This window comes from Callithrix jacchus, chromosome 1 (genome assembly GCF_049354715.1).
Source record: "Callithrix jacchus isolate 240 chromosome 1, calJac240_pri, whole genome shotgun sequence".
Lineage (NCBI taxonomy): Eukaryota > Metazoa > Chordata > Mammalia > Primates > Cebidae > Callithrix > Callithrix jacchus.
Genome location: NC_133502.1, coordinates 193,732,572 through 193,748,172, shown reverse-complemented (window position 1 = coordinate 193,748,172; position 15,601 = coordinate 193,732,572). Strand labels below are relative to the sequence as shown.

At 46.5% G+C, this 15,601-nt stretch overlaps 1 protein-coding gene and 1 pseudogene across 1 annotated transcript in view; one reads left to right on the top strand and one right to left on the bottom strand.

Annotated features, from left to right (window-relative positions):
* The window catches only part of MAPK1 (mitogen-activated protein kinase 1), a 104,533-nt gene that overhangs the window by 83,876 nt on the left and 5,056 nt on the right, over positions 1 to 15,601 (top strand). Inside the window, exons 7-8 of the mRNA XM_002743577.7 lie at positions 7,235 to 7,344; positions 10,271 to 10,396. Of these exons, the coding sequence (XP_002743623.5) occupies positions 7,235 to 7,344; positions 10,271 to 10,387 (227 nt within the window). The 3' untranslated portion in view covers positions 10,388 to 10,396. The remainder of the gene's footprint in view (positions 1 to 7,234; positions 7,345 to 10,270; positions 10,397 to 15,601) is intronic.
* On the bottom strand, positions 5,117 to 6,242 carry LOC100393838 (glyceraldehyde-3-phosphate dehydrogenase pseudogene; annotated as a pseudogene).

The following is a 15,601-nucleotide window of genomic DNA, read 5'->3' as shown; positions in this document are numbered from 1 at the left end:
TCAAATCATGCAAGAGATTGAAAAAAATAGAGAAGAATGAGATTGTGGCTGGGCACAGTGGCTCATGCCTGTAATCTCAGCACTTTGGGAGGCCAAGGCGGGCGGATCACTTGAGCCCAGGAGTTCAACACCAGCCTGAGCAACATGGTGAAACCCTGTCTCTACCAAAAATACAAAAATAAGCCTGGTGTGGTGGCATGCACCTGTAATCCCAGCTACTCAGGAGGCTGAGGTAGGAGGATCGCTTGAACTGGGGAGGCAGAGGTTGCAGCGATCTGAGATCGTGCCACTGGACTCCATCTTGGTGACAAAGCGAGAGAGGCCCTGTCTCAGAAAAAAAAGAGAGTGAGATTTTAAGAAGTTGGAGAACACAAACCTTCAGCCAGTGATGGAATAGGGACAAAGAAAAGAACTAGCACCATGTGATATTGCAGAAGCAGAGATGACATTTTGAGAAAATAGGCATGCACAGCAGTGTCCATGTATCAGAGATGTCTAGCAAGACACAGATTGGAAAGTGTGGGTTGATTTTCCAGTTAGGGGCTTGTTGGTGACCATGCAAGAGGAGTTGAAACAGTGAGTGGAAGTGGGAAATTTGAAATGGTCAGGGGAAACAGAAGTGACTGGCCCACGTGAGGGTAAGGGGTTGTGGACCAGGCCACAAACTGGGAAGGATTGACTTTGAGTAGAGAGAAGGTGTTTTTCTTGGCAATATGGGTGAGGATGTATGTGGATCTGGCTAGGAGGGAAGTCCAGGAGGATCACTCTTGGGTGCCTCAGTTTTCTGTGTAGCACCCTTAAGAAGATAATGCTGAGAGTAATGAGGGTCAGTTAGCAAAAGGGTTATGATTCAAGCTGTGCAATTTGGGTGGAATCTGAGAGTAGAAGAGGGGGCTGACCAAGGCTTTCCTGAAACTGTTGAGGGCCTTGATGAGACTGAAAATCTTGAGTTTTTGTAGCACAGTAGTTACTGATAGTGTGCTCCTTAAACCCCTGAGACCGCCAGGATCCTTTCAGTATGTCCACGAGGCTAAAGCTGTTTTAATAATCCTCTTAAAGAGTTATTCACGCTGCTCTCTGCATTGCCATCTGTACTTGTGGTAGGGGAGCAGAGCCCTCAGCATCACAGCCACGGCAAGACAGTGGCACTAGAGAGGTCACTGAGCTCTGCACTGCCACACCCCAACAGCACAAAATCAGTGCCAGTAAAAAGTACTTACCATATTAAATCCATCCTTAATACATGTTTTCACGATGTCTGTGTGACACATACAGCATTTCTGTTGCATACTGAATGCAGTGGTTTTCTCTGTGAAAAGCACTTACGTAACTATTCGAGCTATGAGCGGAATTAACTGCTTTTAAAACTGAGCCTCAGTAGTTTTTATGAGTAAGTGTAAAGGGTTCCTAAGATCAGAAAGTTTGAGAAGCACTGTTGAAGTGGCACAGTTTGCAGAGTTCAGTCATTTTCTCTGGCCCTGCGCAGAAGCATGAGTTGAGGATGGAAGTGACAGGTTGCAGCATTGATTCAGGGTCAGTTTCACGAGTAGCCAGGATGGAACTGTGGAGAGCCAGTCGGCTGGCCTTCCCCAGGTCCAGGCTAGGGCAAGAAGGAAAAAAGGATGATGGATTAGAAGAAAGAGTTTGGGTCAAGTTGTTATATACTACTTGAGGTTAAAGAGAAGGGTCCAGGCACAGAGGCTCATGCGTTTAATCCCAGCACTTTGGGAGGCTGAGGTTGGAGGATCGCCTGAGCCCAGGAGTTCGAGACCAGCTTGGGTAACATAGTGACACCCCATCTCTACAAAAAAATAAAATTTTAAAAAATTAGCTGAGTGTGGTAACATGCACCTATAATAATAGCTACTCAAGAGGCTGAGGCAGGAGGATTGCTTGAGCCCAGGAGTTCAGTGCTGCAGTAAGCTGTGATCATGCCACTGTACTCCAGCTTGGGCCATAGAACAAAATCCAAACTGTTTCAAAAAACAGAAAAACAGGGCCGGGCACAGTGGCTCATGCCTATAATCCCAGCACTTTGGGAGGCAGAGGTGGGTGGATCACGAGGTCAAGAGATCGAGACCATCCTGGTCAACAAGATGAAACCCCGTCTCTACTAAAAAAAAAAAAAACACAAAAATTAGCTGGGCATGGTGGTGCGCACCTGTAGTCCCAGCTACTCGGGAGGTTGAGGCAGGAGAATTGCTTGAACCCAGGAAGTGGAGGTTGCAGTGAGCCGAGATTGTGCCATTGCACTCCAGTCTGGGTAACAACAGCGAAACTCCGTCTCAAAAAAAAACAGAGAAAGAGAAGATGTGGGATTCTGGAAGGCGGTAGGGAAAGTCAGGTGTAATACTAGCCTCAAAAGGACTTCCAGGCTTTTAGGAGAAATAAAACCAGTATTCAAGTAAGCATCCACACAGGCAGCCATGATTCACACCATCTGAATGTTACCAGTGGATACCATGTGGCGTGGGAGGAGGGAGGCCGGACCACTCTGACTGTGGGATCAGCACCTGCCAGCTGCTTCCCATTTCTCTCCTTTTCTCCTTCTGTAGCTATGAATAATGCAGAAATAGCACTTGGAGTAAAAGAAGGCTGGAGATCTAGCTATTTTTCAAGTAGCAAATTTTTTTTTAAAAGCTGTCTTCCTTTGAAATTTATGCCTGGAGATATAAGGGCCTAGAATTTATTTAACTTGAAGGAACTAACAGATCTGTTTTAGAAATGCTTAAGCTGCAAAACATCCAGTTGGCTCAAAGTGCTTCTCTACTTAATACTAACAAGTTTGGGTAGGACCTCCCTGCCCCCAGTGGTTTAGAAGCAATGCTTTTTTTTTTGAGACGGAGTTTCGCTCTTGTTACCCAGGCTGGAGTGCAATGGCGCAATCTCGGCTCACCGCAACCTCCGCCTCCTGGGTTCAGTCAATTCTCCTGCCTCAGCCTCCTGAGTAGCTGGGATTACAGGCACGCGCCACCATGCCCGGCTAATTTTTTGTATTTTTAGTAGAGACGGGGTTTCACCATGTTGACCAGGATGGTCTCGATCTCTTGACCTTGTGATCCACCCGCCTCGGCCTCCCAAAGTGGTGGGATTACAGGCTTGAGCCACCGCGCCTGGCCTAGAAGCAATGCTTTTAGAATCTCATTGTGGTCCAGGCCTCCTGGACTTTTCCTAGCACAGACAGTATATAACTGGGTGAAAAGCCAAATGACTTTTACTCTCCTTTCAAGCAAGTCCTTGAGAAAATGTCTGTGAGTTGTGTGTGGGGAGGGTTGGTTGGGAGCAGGAAGCAAGGTGGGATTTATTACCTGTATTATAGACCACAGGAATCTAAGATTCAGCAAGGATTATGTCTTACACACATGTCTACAAGGATTCCTTGGAAGTAGGATTTGAGCCAGAGGTGTCTGAGTTCTTGACAATCAGCCTTCTTTGTCCTGACCTTGGAGAGGGCCACTTACTAAACCTAGCCAGTTTGTGTGCCCACAGACCCAGGGACATGGCCGCAGAAATGACCACCTGTTCTACTGCACAGACACTGCTTCAGTCATGGCAAAACCTGTCTAGATTGTGTACTCTGAAAAGTTCTGTAGGCTATAAAATAAAATATTTCATAATTTCGTAAAGTACACTTGTATTCTTAAAGTGTATTGAAAAGATTATAGATAGAAACATAAATAACCTTTAAATGTATTCTCTGTGGAATTTCTCATTATGTCCAGCATGTGGTTTAGCAGGTTTATCATCTATTGTCTTAAGAGGTTGCCTCAAGGAAAGTAGGGGTCAGGGCTGAACACGAATACACTCACAGTCCTTCAGTGACCTCAGGCGTCAGGATACCTCCCACCTCCACCTGACACCCAAGCAATCCCTTTGGAAGGTTTACTAGCTGCTCTTAAGGGTTAGGCAACATTTTTTAGTAAATAGTGAAAACTTATTTCTTGAAAGTAGTGAGCTAGAAGTGATTCCTTAAACTGATTATGAGTATTGTACCAAATTTTACATGATCTTTTATCATTCTAGGAATGGTGAGAAGGGACATATAATTAAATTTTTAAAATTTTTAAGAAGAAATAAATGATATTTTATCCTTCTACTTTTAGGGCTTCCATAGTATGTGCTCATTTGCAGATGAATGAAGTTGACATTGCCACCTACAAAAAAAAACCTAATAAAAAATGATCATTGTCAGAAAAGAGTCTTCATTAAGTAGTACCAGTGTTTTTGTTTTTGTTTTTGTTGTTACTGTTTTTTTGAGATAGAGTCTCGCTGTGTCACCCAGGCTGGCGTGCAATGGCATGGTCTCAGCTCATTGTAACCTCCTCCTTCCAAATTCAAGTGATTTCCTCCCTCAGCCTCCCGAGTACTGGGACTACAGGCATGTGCCACCATACCTGGCTAATTTTTTTATTTTTATTTTTTTTTTGAGATGGAATTTTGCTCTTGTTATCCAGGCTGGAGTGCAATGGCGTGATCTCGGCTCACTGCATCCTCCGCTTCCTGGGTTCAGGCAATTCTTCTGCCTCAGCCTCCTGAGTAGCTGGGATTACAGGCACGCGCCACTGCCCAGCTAATTTTTTTGTATTTTTAGTAGAGACAGGGTTTCACCATGTTGACCAGGATTGTCTCGATCTCTCGACCTCGTGATCCACCCGCCTTGGCCTCCCAAAGTGCTGGGATTACAGGTGTGAGCCACCACACCCGGCCTTATTTCTTTTCAGTAGAGATAAGAGTTTTACTATATTGGCCAGGCTGGTCTCAAACTCCTGACCTCGTGATCTGCCCACCTCAGCCTCCCAAAGTGCTAGGATTACGGGTGTGAGCCACCATGCCCAGCCTGTTTTTGTTTTGTTTTAGTGTCACTATATTGTCTAAAAATTTGTATTTTTTACTGATTGGCTAATTTTTCAGACTTGTTGGAGTCTTGGAGGCTTGGATTTTGGGGGGTACCTTAGGGTGTGAACTAGGACCTAAGGGAAGACAGAGTATCTTCTTTCTTACCTATGCCATATCTTTTTTTTTTTTTTTGGCTGAGCACAGGGGACTTTATTGATGGTACACGAGACAAGGTGGGGGCTCCCTAGACCCCTCCCTCTTCAAGGGGTCTGCATGGAAACTGTGAGGAGGGGCAATTCAGTGTGGCGAGGGACTCAGTGTGGCAGGGACTCCACAGCAGTGAGGGCCTCTCTTCCTCTCGTGCTCTCGCTGAGGCTGGTGGTCCAGGGGTCTTACTCCTTGGAGGCCATGTGGGACATGAGGTCCACCACCCTGTTGCTGTAGCCAGATTCATTGTCATACCAGGAAATGAGCTTGATGAAGTGGTCATTGAGGGCACTGCCAGCCCAGCATCGAAGGTGGAAGAATGAGTGTTGCTCTTGAAGTCAGAGGACACCACCTGGTGCTCAGTGTAGCCCAGGATGCCCTTGAGGGGGCTCTCCGACGCCTGCTTCACCACCTTCTTGATGTCATCATATTTGGCAGGTTTTTCCAGGCGGCAGGTCAGGTCCACCACTGACACGTTGGCAGTGGGGACACAGAAGGCCATGCCAGTGAGCTTCCCGTTCAGCTCAGGGATGACCTTGCCCACGGCCTTGGCAGCGCCAGTAGAGGCAGGGATGATGTTCTGGAGAGCCCCACGGCCATCACACCACAGTTTCCCGGAGGGGCCATCCACGGTCTTCTGGGTGGCAGTGATGGCGTGAACGGTGGTCATGAGTCCTTCCACAATACCAAAGTTGTCATGGATGACCTTGGCCAGGGGCTCTAAGCAGTTGGTGGTGCAGGAGGCATTGCTGACGATCTTGAGGCTGTTGTCATAATTCTCATGGTTCACGCCCATCACGAACATGGGGGCATCAGCAGAGGGGGCAGATATGATGGGCCCCCCTGCAAGTGAGCCCCAGCCTTCTCCATGGTGGTGAAGACGCCAGTGGACTCCACCACATACTTAGCACCAGCATCACCCCACTTGATTTTGGAGGGATCTCGCTCCTGGAAGATGGTGATGGGATTTCCATTGATGACAAGCTTTTTGTTCTCAGCCTTGACAGTGCCATGGAATTTGCCATGGGTGGAATCATACTGGAACATGTAGACCATGTAGTTGAGGTCAATGAAGCGATCATTGATGGCGACGATATCCACTTTTACCAGAGTTAAAAGCAGCCCTGGTGACCAGGCGCCCAATACGACCAAATCCGTTGACTCCGACCTTCACCTTCCCCATGGTGTCTCAGGGATGTGGCTGGCGGTGGGAGACAAGATAATGGCTGGCTGTCGAACAGGAGGAGCAGAGAGCCATCTATGCCATATCTTGAGGCTCCTCTTAGGGTTTAATTTGAAGAAAGGACCTGCTACTTAAATTGAAACCAGTAGTCTGAGCATCATTAAATACAAGGATACATAAAATATTTTTAAAGAGAACCCCTTTACTACCTTTTTATCAGAACAATAATGTATTCTTTAGCATGTATTGTTTCTCAATACACCTACTTCTGCTACTAAACACAGTGTTTCCTGACATTTCTCTTAACTCTTGTCCCAGCCACTGTTCGCCACTTCAGCCGTCCTTGTGGCTGAGGTGGTGCCTGGGGGCCAGCCATGGGGGCCGTTAGGATGAGCTGCTTGTCAGTGCCCCCTTATCACAGTCTAGCTGATCCACATTTGTTTCTGCTGCTGTGCCCTAAAGGTGAAAAAACTGCTCAGCTGTTGACTGCTGGCCCGGGCAAGAGAGGACGTAAGGCATTAGGCCTTGCAGAAAGACTCTGAGCTGCAGAGTTGGCTAGAGGGTCTTTGGGTCACACTTGTCTCTCAGCCAGGACCTGGAAGAATGTTTTTTTCTATGACCTTGGAGACCTGTGTGTCAAGAGACAGACCATGATGAAAATGACTTTTGAGTCAATTTGAGAAAAGTATATACATAAAACCTTTGCCTTTGAGACCTGTAAAGCAGAATCATATTTTAGGAAAAGTCCAGCTTTTGTAGGCAGACCTGGGTTTGAATTCTGATCCCTGCTCCTTTCTGAGTGATGAGGTCTGCGATTGTCAGATGGTTGGTCCCTACATTCACCATTGCAGGAGACTCGGAGATATAGTCAGCACCCTGTGTGCTGGCTGCTCTCCCCGTAGTCATGCTTAGCTCAGTTGGTTTGTGGGTAAGTTTACTTAAACAGGAAATTGAAGTCTTTCCATGACTACACCTTCTCTCACCACTGCAAAACCTTTCTCTTTATAGCTCTGGACTTACTGGACAAAATGTTGACATTCAACCCTCACAAGAGGATTGAAGTAGAACAGGCTCTGGCCCACCCATATCTGGAGCAGTATTACGACCCAAGTGATGAGGTAAGAGCTCATGTTCCTGGCTGCTGCTTCAGGGACATCGATCAGACAGCAGTAGACCCAAACATATCCTGCTCAGATTTACCTGAGATGTACCTGGTGCCATACTTGGTTCTCCCAGTGAGCCCACCTTTGCCTGAGGATAAGTGCTGTGTGTACAGCTTGAAACCTCCTCCCCCCGTAACACTCTGTCTATCTCAGAAGATTTCCTCCAGTCCACATGCAGCAGATAGTAGTGGGGGAAATGTGTGTATAGAGGAGACTGATGGACTAGTGTGGAGCACAGAGAGGGCAGGGGTTTGAGACTGGAGGCCCTTGTCATGGTGTGACAGGACGAGACACCTGCTGGCCGTGAGGATGGCCAGGGTGATGAGGTGGATAGCCTGCTGACAGGGGCAGCACGCAGAGTGAGGAGGGATATCAACCTGGACAGTTCCCACTGTGGCTTGTCGACTCCATGTTGGGTGTGCCATTCCCTAGAGACAAAGACACGAGAGCCTGTTGTAAGAAGTGATGAGGCTAGAGTGGATATGGCAGCTCTTCAGAGCAGGGCGGGCATTTGAATAGAAGACACTGCATGTCACGTTCTCCCCAGGACAGTCCTAGTGCCTTAGCTCTCTGGTTCCTCTGTGGGTTCAGTTTTAACTTTATTCTTTGAAAGATAAAAATGCAATATAAATCAAAAGTTTGGATTGTTCTAGTTGAGGCTCATGCATGGAGAATAGTCTTTACCCTCTGATTTTTGAAAGAATTAGCTTCCCCTTCCACATCCATCTCCCTACTCCCCAGTAGGGAGCAACAAGCCAGTAACAGAATAGGTGGGAATACAGGTTTGGGACTCTTCTTAGCTTGGTCGGCTAAAGATTTCCCAGGCTTTCAAGTTCAAATCAGCTGGCTAGGGTAGTGGATGACATGTGCAGGATACCTGCCTTGATTCCAGATGCATAGCCCTCCTTCAGGGTGAGCTATTTGTTCTTCTGGACAGGAATCCTTCTCCTTTTCAGATGGCCAAAGCTTAGTGTAGAGTTTGGGGTCCATGCTTTCTCCCACTAAAGGCCTCACGTGAGGATTACATGGGTAAGACGTGAGAGTCTAGGCATCCACTAACTGACAGCTGGTATCATCAGCTTAGTTCCGTAACATTGCATTAGTTCACAGGCATTTAAAAATCAAAATGTGGCCAGACACGGTGGCTCACACCTATAGTCCTAGCACTTTGGGAGGCTGAGGCTGGCAGATCACTTGAGGTCAGGAGTTTGAGACCATGCTGGCCAATATGGTCAAACTCTGTCTCTACTAAAATACAAAAATTAGCTGGGCGTGGTGGTGCCTGTCTGTAATCTCAGCTACTCGGGAGGCTGAGGCACAAGAATCACTTGAACCCAGGAGGTGGAGGTTGCAGAGAGCCAAGATCTTGCCACTGCACTCCAGACTGGGAGACAGAGTAAGACTGACTCAAAAAAAAAACTTTAAAATGGGGCTGGGCATGATATCTCACGCCTGTAATCCCATCACTTGGGGAGGCTGAGGCAGGTGGATCACCTGAGGTCAGGAGCTCGAGACCAGCCTGGCCAGCATAGTGAAACCCTGTCTCTACTAAAAATATAGAAATTAGCCGTATGTGGTGGCACATACCTGTAGTCCCAGCTACTCAGGAAGCTGAGACAGGAGAATCACTTGAACCTGGAAGGTGAAGGTTGCAGTGAGCCGGATTACACCATTGCACTCCATCCTGGGCAAAAGAGCAAGACTTTGTCTCAAAAGAAAAAAAAAAAGAAAATGAGAACTTGCAGGAAAATACAATAGAGATTTTTTTTTATACTACGCAGATGTAGGTTTATAATCTTGTTACAGTTATTAACACTTTGGAGTATTTTCTTCTCAGTCATATATTTCTGTATCTAAATTTTAAAAATTAGTTTTTATTCTCTTGACACAACATGGGCATGATATTAATCTTCCTTGCAGCTTAATCTTTTTTTTTTTCTTTGAGATGGAGTCTTGCTCTGCTCCCCCAGCTGGAATACAGCGGCTCAATCTCGGCTTATTTCAACCTTCGCCTCCTGGGTTCAAGTGATTCTCCTGCCTCAGATCCCGAGTAGCTGGGACTACAGGCATGCGCCACCATGTCAGGCTAATTTTTTTGTATTTTTAGTAGAGACGAGGTTTTACCACGTTGGTCAGGCTGGTCTCAAATGATCCTCCCACCTTAGCCTTTAAGAGTCCTGGGATTACAGGCGTGAGCCACTGTGCCCAACCTTGCAGCTTAATTTTTAACAGCTTTAAGATGTTTTTTCACATAAAGATACCATGATTTATTTAAGGAAATACATTTATTTTTGGATTATGGCTGTTGATTGGATAAACATACCATCACCTTCACAGCAGCATATTTCTGGGATTTTTTTATTAGTTCAGAAGAACACTTTAAACAGATTCAGTTGCTCTCAGTCTAAGTGTTATGAGACCTTCAGGAGTGTGGACATAACTCTTTGTCTTACTCTGTCGCCCAGGCTGGCGTGCAGTGGCACAATCTTAGCTCACTGCAACCTCTGCCTTGGGAGTTCAAGGGATTCTCTTGCCTCAGCCTCCTGAGTAGCTGAGATTACAGGTGTGCACCACGACACCCAGCTAATTTTTTATCTTTTTGGTAGGGAAAGGGTTTTACCATGTTGGCCAGGCTGGTCTCGAACTCCTGACCTCAAATGATCCATCTGCCTCAGCCTTCCAAAGTGCTGGGATTATAGGTGTGAGCCACCACGCCCAGTCTGAGCTACCACGTACCTGGCCAACAACTCTTAAGTTTTCATGAGACATCAATCCTGTTTTATAAATTCAGAATCTGAGCCATGGTCATTTTATGAATCAGCAAATTACTGCCCTACCCATAACAATTTTGACTGTTAAATGTTTTCTTTTCTCTTTAAAGCCCATCGCCGAAGCACCATTCAAGTTTGACATGGAATTGGATGACCTGCCTAAGGAAAAGCTCAAAGAACTAATTTTTGAAGAGACTGCTAGATTCCAGCCAGGATACAGATCTTAAATTTGTCAGGTACCTGGAGCTTTAATACAGTGAACCCTAGCAAGAGAGGCACTACCTTTTGTTCCTAGAATATTGTGTTCCCTGAGGTCCATTATTTTGTATTTATTTTCGAAGCTCCTTATTGAAAGGTGGTTTTTTGTTTTGTTTTTTTTTAAATTTAGAATTAAAAGTTATTTAGAAAGTTACATATATTCTTTTAGGAATCTCTCTCCTGTTTATTAGAAACTCAGAGTACCTCCTTTACTCAAGGGTAGTGAATGTGATTATTTTGAAAGAACTTTGTCATATTCTAGATTGTTCATCTTTTGGTTCTCATCCATTCCTTGCTGTCTGTCTAGGGCAGTTTCACAGTTAGACGAGCATCACTCTGGGGAGGGTTCACCTCAGTACTCCCTCCCATGGAAAGCAGAGTCACCAGTTAAATAAATCTAGTGTTAGAGTCTTCTGTGCTTGCCCTTAAGAAACTCGTAGCTGGGACCTACAGTTGATGTCACATACAAGGGGCCCAGACCCTGTTACCGGGTCAGACCAGCAGTATAGGCAGGAGAGCTGAGGAAACTTCATCCAGGAGAGGGAGCTAGGCTGGCCAGTCAGGGGGATTTATATGGGCCTGCACAGAAGCTGCATGTGCTTAGGTCATAAGGAGTGGTGAACAATGTGGCAATATTGGTAGATTTTAAAAATTGAGTAGGCCCAGCACAATGGCCTATGCCTGTAATCCCAGCACTTTGCAAGGCTGAAGAGAGAGGATCACTTGAACCTCAGAGTTCAAGACTGCAGTGAGCTATGATTATTCTATCACTGTACTCCATCCTGGTGAACCCTATCTCAAAAAAAAGACTATACAGAAAAAGAATACAAATCATGATTTTGGAGAGTGTATGTATGACAAGAGGAGAGAGAACTGGGCTTGTGTTTAGAACTCTGTAGAAAGGAGCAGTGAATAAAGAATTGTGAGCCAAGGTAGAAGCAGTTGCTGGAAAGATGCTTTGGACAGAACCGTGTTGCAGTTACTGGTGTCCAGTCCCCATCACTAAGAACAAAGAACCAAATAGACATGAGCCAAGCACAGACATGACCCACACAACCTCCAAGCAGAGAGCCCTGAAAGCCAGGCAGGGCAGGAGAGTGGGGAATTGGTAAGGAATAGACACTAGTAGTTTGAGGGATGGAAAATGATGCTTTCAGAAGTCTGACATCAAAGCAGAAGGAGTTGAAATGAAGGAAGACTGGGTAGGGGATCAGCTAAGAACAAATGCCTAGTCTTCCATACCAAAGGGGCTGTAGCCTTGAACTAGAACAGAAAGGAGGAAAGGCAAAGTCTGAAAGACTCCGAATTTTCTAAACCTAGCAACATGGGGGAGTCAGGGCTGCTGGCACTAGTAAGCCCTTGCTTAGCCTGCTGTTGACACCAGATGCACCCCAAAACATGACCTCCCTAACCCTAGGGAAGTGTTGTGGAGTCACTCTCTTACAGGACAAGCAGTGGACTGCTACTCGTAAACCCTGCGGGTGACTGAGAAGCCTGTTATCAGCAGGGGGGTGGGCTGGTCCATGTCTTCTGTCACACTACACACGTGTGGCTCTCTAGTGGAGGAGGTGCTAGCCACAGTGATTTGCACACTCACTGACAGAAAGCTGGGCCCCAGGATCCAGCCATTTTCACACCTGCAGTCCCCACAGAGCTTCCTTCCTGGCTTCTCTGTGAGGTGCTCACAGTGGAGCAATTGTCTCTTTCTCAAGAGTACCTCTTCCTCCATGAGGCTCTAAGACACACTCCCAATGTCTGTACAAGATCAGGTTAACTAGTTTTTGTAAATGGAGCTGCACAGGACCTTTGCATTTACTCGCAGGTTAGCTGTGCTGCCTTTGCTCTACAGCAGCAGAGTTCTGTGGTCACAACAGACCTGGATGGCCTGAGAGGTTCCCTCTCTGGCCCCCTACAGAACCTAGAAGATTAAGCCGAGCAACTTCTGTTGCTTTTCTTCCTTCACAATTCCTTTCACAGTTATTTTCTCTCAGGCAGCTGGTGGCCTGCAGTTATCTTGTTTTCTCTGTCGCTTCAGGTCAGGCATGCTGCCTGCTTAGTCTGTGTTAAACACCAAGAGGAAGCAGAGCAAGCAGGACGTAAACGAGGCCTCAAAGGGGTCCACATAGTAGGGGAGAAAGACATACACAAAGCTGTACACACTTTTATTATAAAAGAGCATCTGGGGTTGGCGTGATGATTCATTTTTCATCATTTAATCAGCATCGATCACTTCCTATTGCCAGGTAGGAAGGGAACAAAGATGAATAAGACCCAGGCTTTGCTTTCTAGCAGCCTGATCGCAGGAAATGTAAACAACAAGGAGTGTACAGGATCCCAGAGGTGGGCACAGGCATGGTGGGCCCCAGAGAGTATGGCAGACACTAAAGCCTTGAAGAGCGTGGCCAAATCAAGGCAGATGTGCTGCAGCTGAAACCTGACAGTCCGGTTCTTTGCTGGCTGGGGAGGGACATGGCTGTGTGAAACCCAGAAGGCAGACATGCCAGATAGCTGGGCAAGAGGGGGCTACAGAGACAGAGAGACCGGCCCAGGCTGTGGCACTTGCTTCCTCAGGAGCCCAGCTCTGCCTCACAGGTAGCTGCCTGACCTAAAGCAGTGGCTTAGGTCAGTCTGAGGGCAGTAAGGATACAGGAGGACCTTGGAGAGGAGGGACTTGGGGGACAACTGGCCAGGCCGCTGGAGAGACAGGCAGCACTACAGGCACAAGGATGGCAAGACAGAGGCAGGGCTGCCCCTGGGACCACAGGATGTGGTTGCTGGCAGAATGCCTCCTGAAGCCAGCCTTGCAAGGCCAGGGACCAGTATCCCTGTTGGGTCCACCACTACTCTTAAGAGTCCTGGTGTGGCAAAGACTGTTGGTCGCCTGTATGTGTTGTTCATTTGCTCCAGGCACAGAAGACACACAGATGCCCCCTGTGTGCTTAGCATGATTTTTTCCCCAAAGATTTTTTTTTTTTTTTTTTTTTTGATACAGCGTCTTGCTATATACTGCCCAGGCTGGAGTACAATGGCACGATCTTGCCTCACTGCAACCTTCACCTCCCAGGTCCAAGCAATTCTCCTGCCTGAGCCTCCCAAGTAGCTGGGACTACAGGCGCCTGCCGCCATGCTCGGCTAATTTTTGTATTTTTAGTAGAGATGAGATTTCACCGTGTTGGCCAGGCTGGTCTTGAACTCCTGACCTTGTGATCCACCGCACCCAGCCTCCCCCAACATTCTTTTAGTGACATAGTGATAGTTTTCAACTATCCTGAAAAGTTGAAGGAATTTAAAGTAGACACCCATATTCCCACTACCTAAATTCTACAATTAATATTAACATCTTACTTGTTTTCTCACAGCTCTGTTCGTCTGTTACTCAATCCACCCATCAACCATTCTCATTTTATCCATGCATTGCATTTATCCATGCAAGTTGCCAACATCCAGACTGACTTATAATTTAATAATGTATAATATCACATGACTCCAAGGGAAGCTGGGACTGGGTTGGCTGATTAAACTATGGGATAGGTTCTTTAATAAACATTTCATTTTGGTGATCACAACCACATTTTTGGAAGTCAGCATGCATCATGTTTATGATTGAGGAAACTGAAGACAGGAGCCTTTAAGCTCCTTTGCTCAAAATTGCACATCAAGTGGCAAAACTAAGCAGAATCCAGGTATTTTGGACCCAGAATGCCATTTTCTTGAAATGTTTGCCAGCACGAAACAGTGGCAAGCTGCACACTGCCTGTGACTAGCCTTGCTACCTGGGAAAAGTCTCAGGACTCATTCACAATGCTAAGGAGCATTGTCTCTGAGTTCCCAGCTCACACACCTGAGATCAGGAGCTCTAAATTGGAAAGCTCAGGAGGTAAAGGTGCAGTAAAACAAGGGGACACTGGGAGGACATGGTTAAACACTTGGCTGCAGCAGGAAATGCCTAGAAACATACACCCCAGGACCACAGAGCACAGCTGTGGGGCCCTTTTGGTAGAGGAAGCAATCAAGTGATATTTATAGTGGTGGCCAAAAGGTCTTAAAGGGTCAAAGCATATTCATTTTATTTTGCTTAAAGGGATCAGTTTTAGAAGTATTTCCATGGGCAAGTTTAAAACTTGCACATGTTTATTGTCTGTGACAAGCCTCATTCCTACCCAGCCCATGTCCTCAGTCTCCTATCCTGTGAGGCTGGCAAAGGTAGAGGCCAGTGCTCAACTTCCTTCTTCATCTGCTTCATTGTGAATTTTCTCAGGTGGATTGATCACTAGGGGCATGAACCGCGTTTCCCTTTGGTTTGTTGAAGATGAAAGCATTTTAGGGCAGCTTTAACTTCCTGCCAACCCCATAAGTTTGGCTGCAGTTCACTTCTGCATAACAAAGACCAGTTCTCTCTCTCATCCCATCTCTGGGTCCACAGTTTGGCTATAACACCCATCCTTCTTGCCCCAACTCCTGAGTGGTAGATGAATACCACTGCTCTGAAAGTGCTCTATGAAATAACAAGTGCTAGATTTTCATGCTGCCAAACATTTCACACCAATGAGAATCTCCAAAGGGAAGAGTCTATTTTGTTTGGGTTTTGAGACACTTGGTTGCCCACTGGCTGTCTCCACCAGGCTTCTTACTTCAAACCACAAAATGCAGAACATTATTTGAGTGACAGTTTTCACTTTTAAGGATGGAACAGGCTGGGTGCAGTGGCTCATTCCTGTAATCCCAGCACTATGGGAGGCCGAGGTGGGTGGATCATATAAGGTCAGGAGTTCAAAACCAGCCTGGCCAACATGGTGAAACCCTGCTTCTACTAAAAATACAAAAATTAGCCACGCATGGTAGTGGGTGCCTATAATCCCAGCTGCTTGGGTGGCTGAGGCAGGAGAATTGCTTGAACCTGGGAGGTGGAGGTTTCAGTGAACTGAGATTGTGCTGCTGCACTCCAGCCTGGGCGACAGAGCAAGACTCTGTCTTAAAAAAAAAAAGGAGGGGTGAGACAAAGTGATCGATAGCTGGGAGTGAAGTTTACCCATTACGTATAGCAAATGACATGAGGTAGTGGCTCTTCAGGTGTGGCTGCTCTGTCCCCACCCCTGGCATCTTCATTCTAGCAAGCCCTCCAGGGGCTTTCGAGGCTAGCATTTGAGAGCCACTAGCCTATAAACAGTTGGAGTAGATTTGAA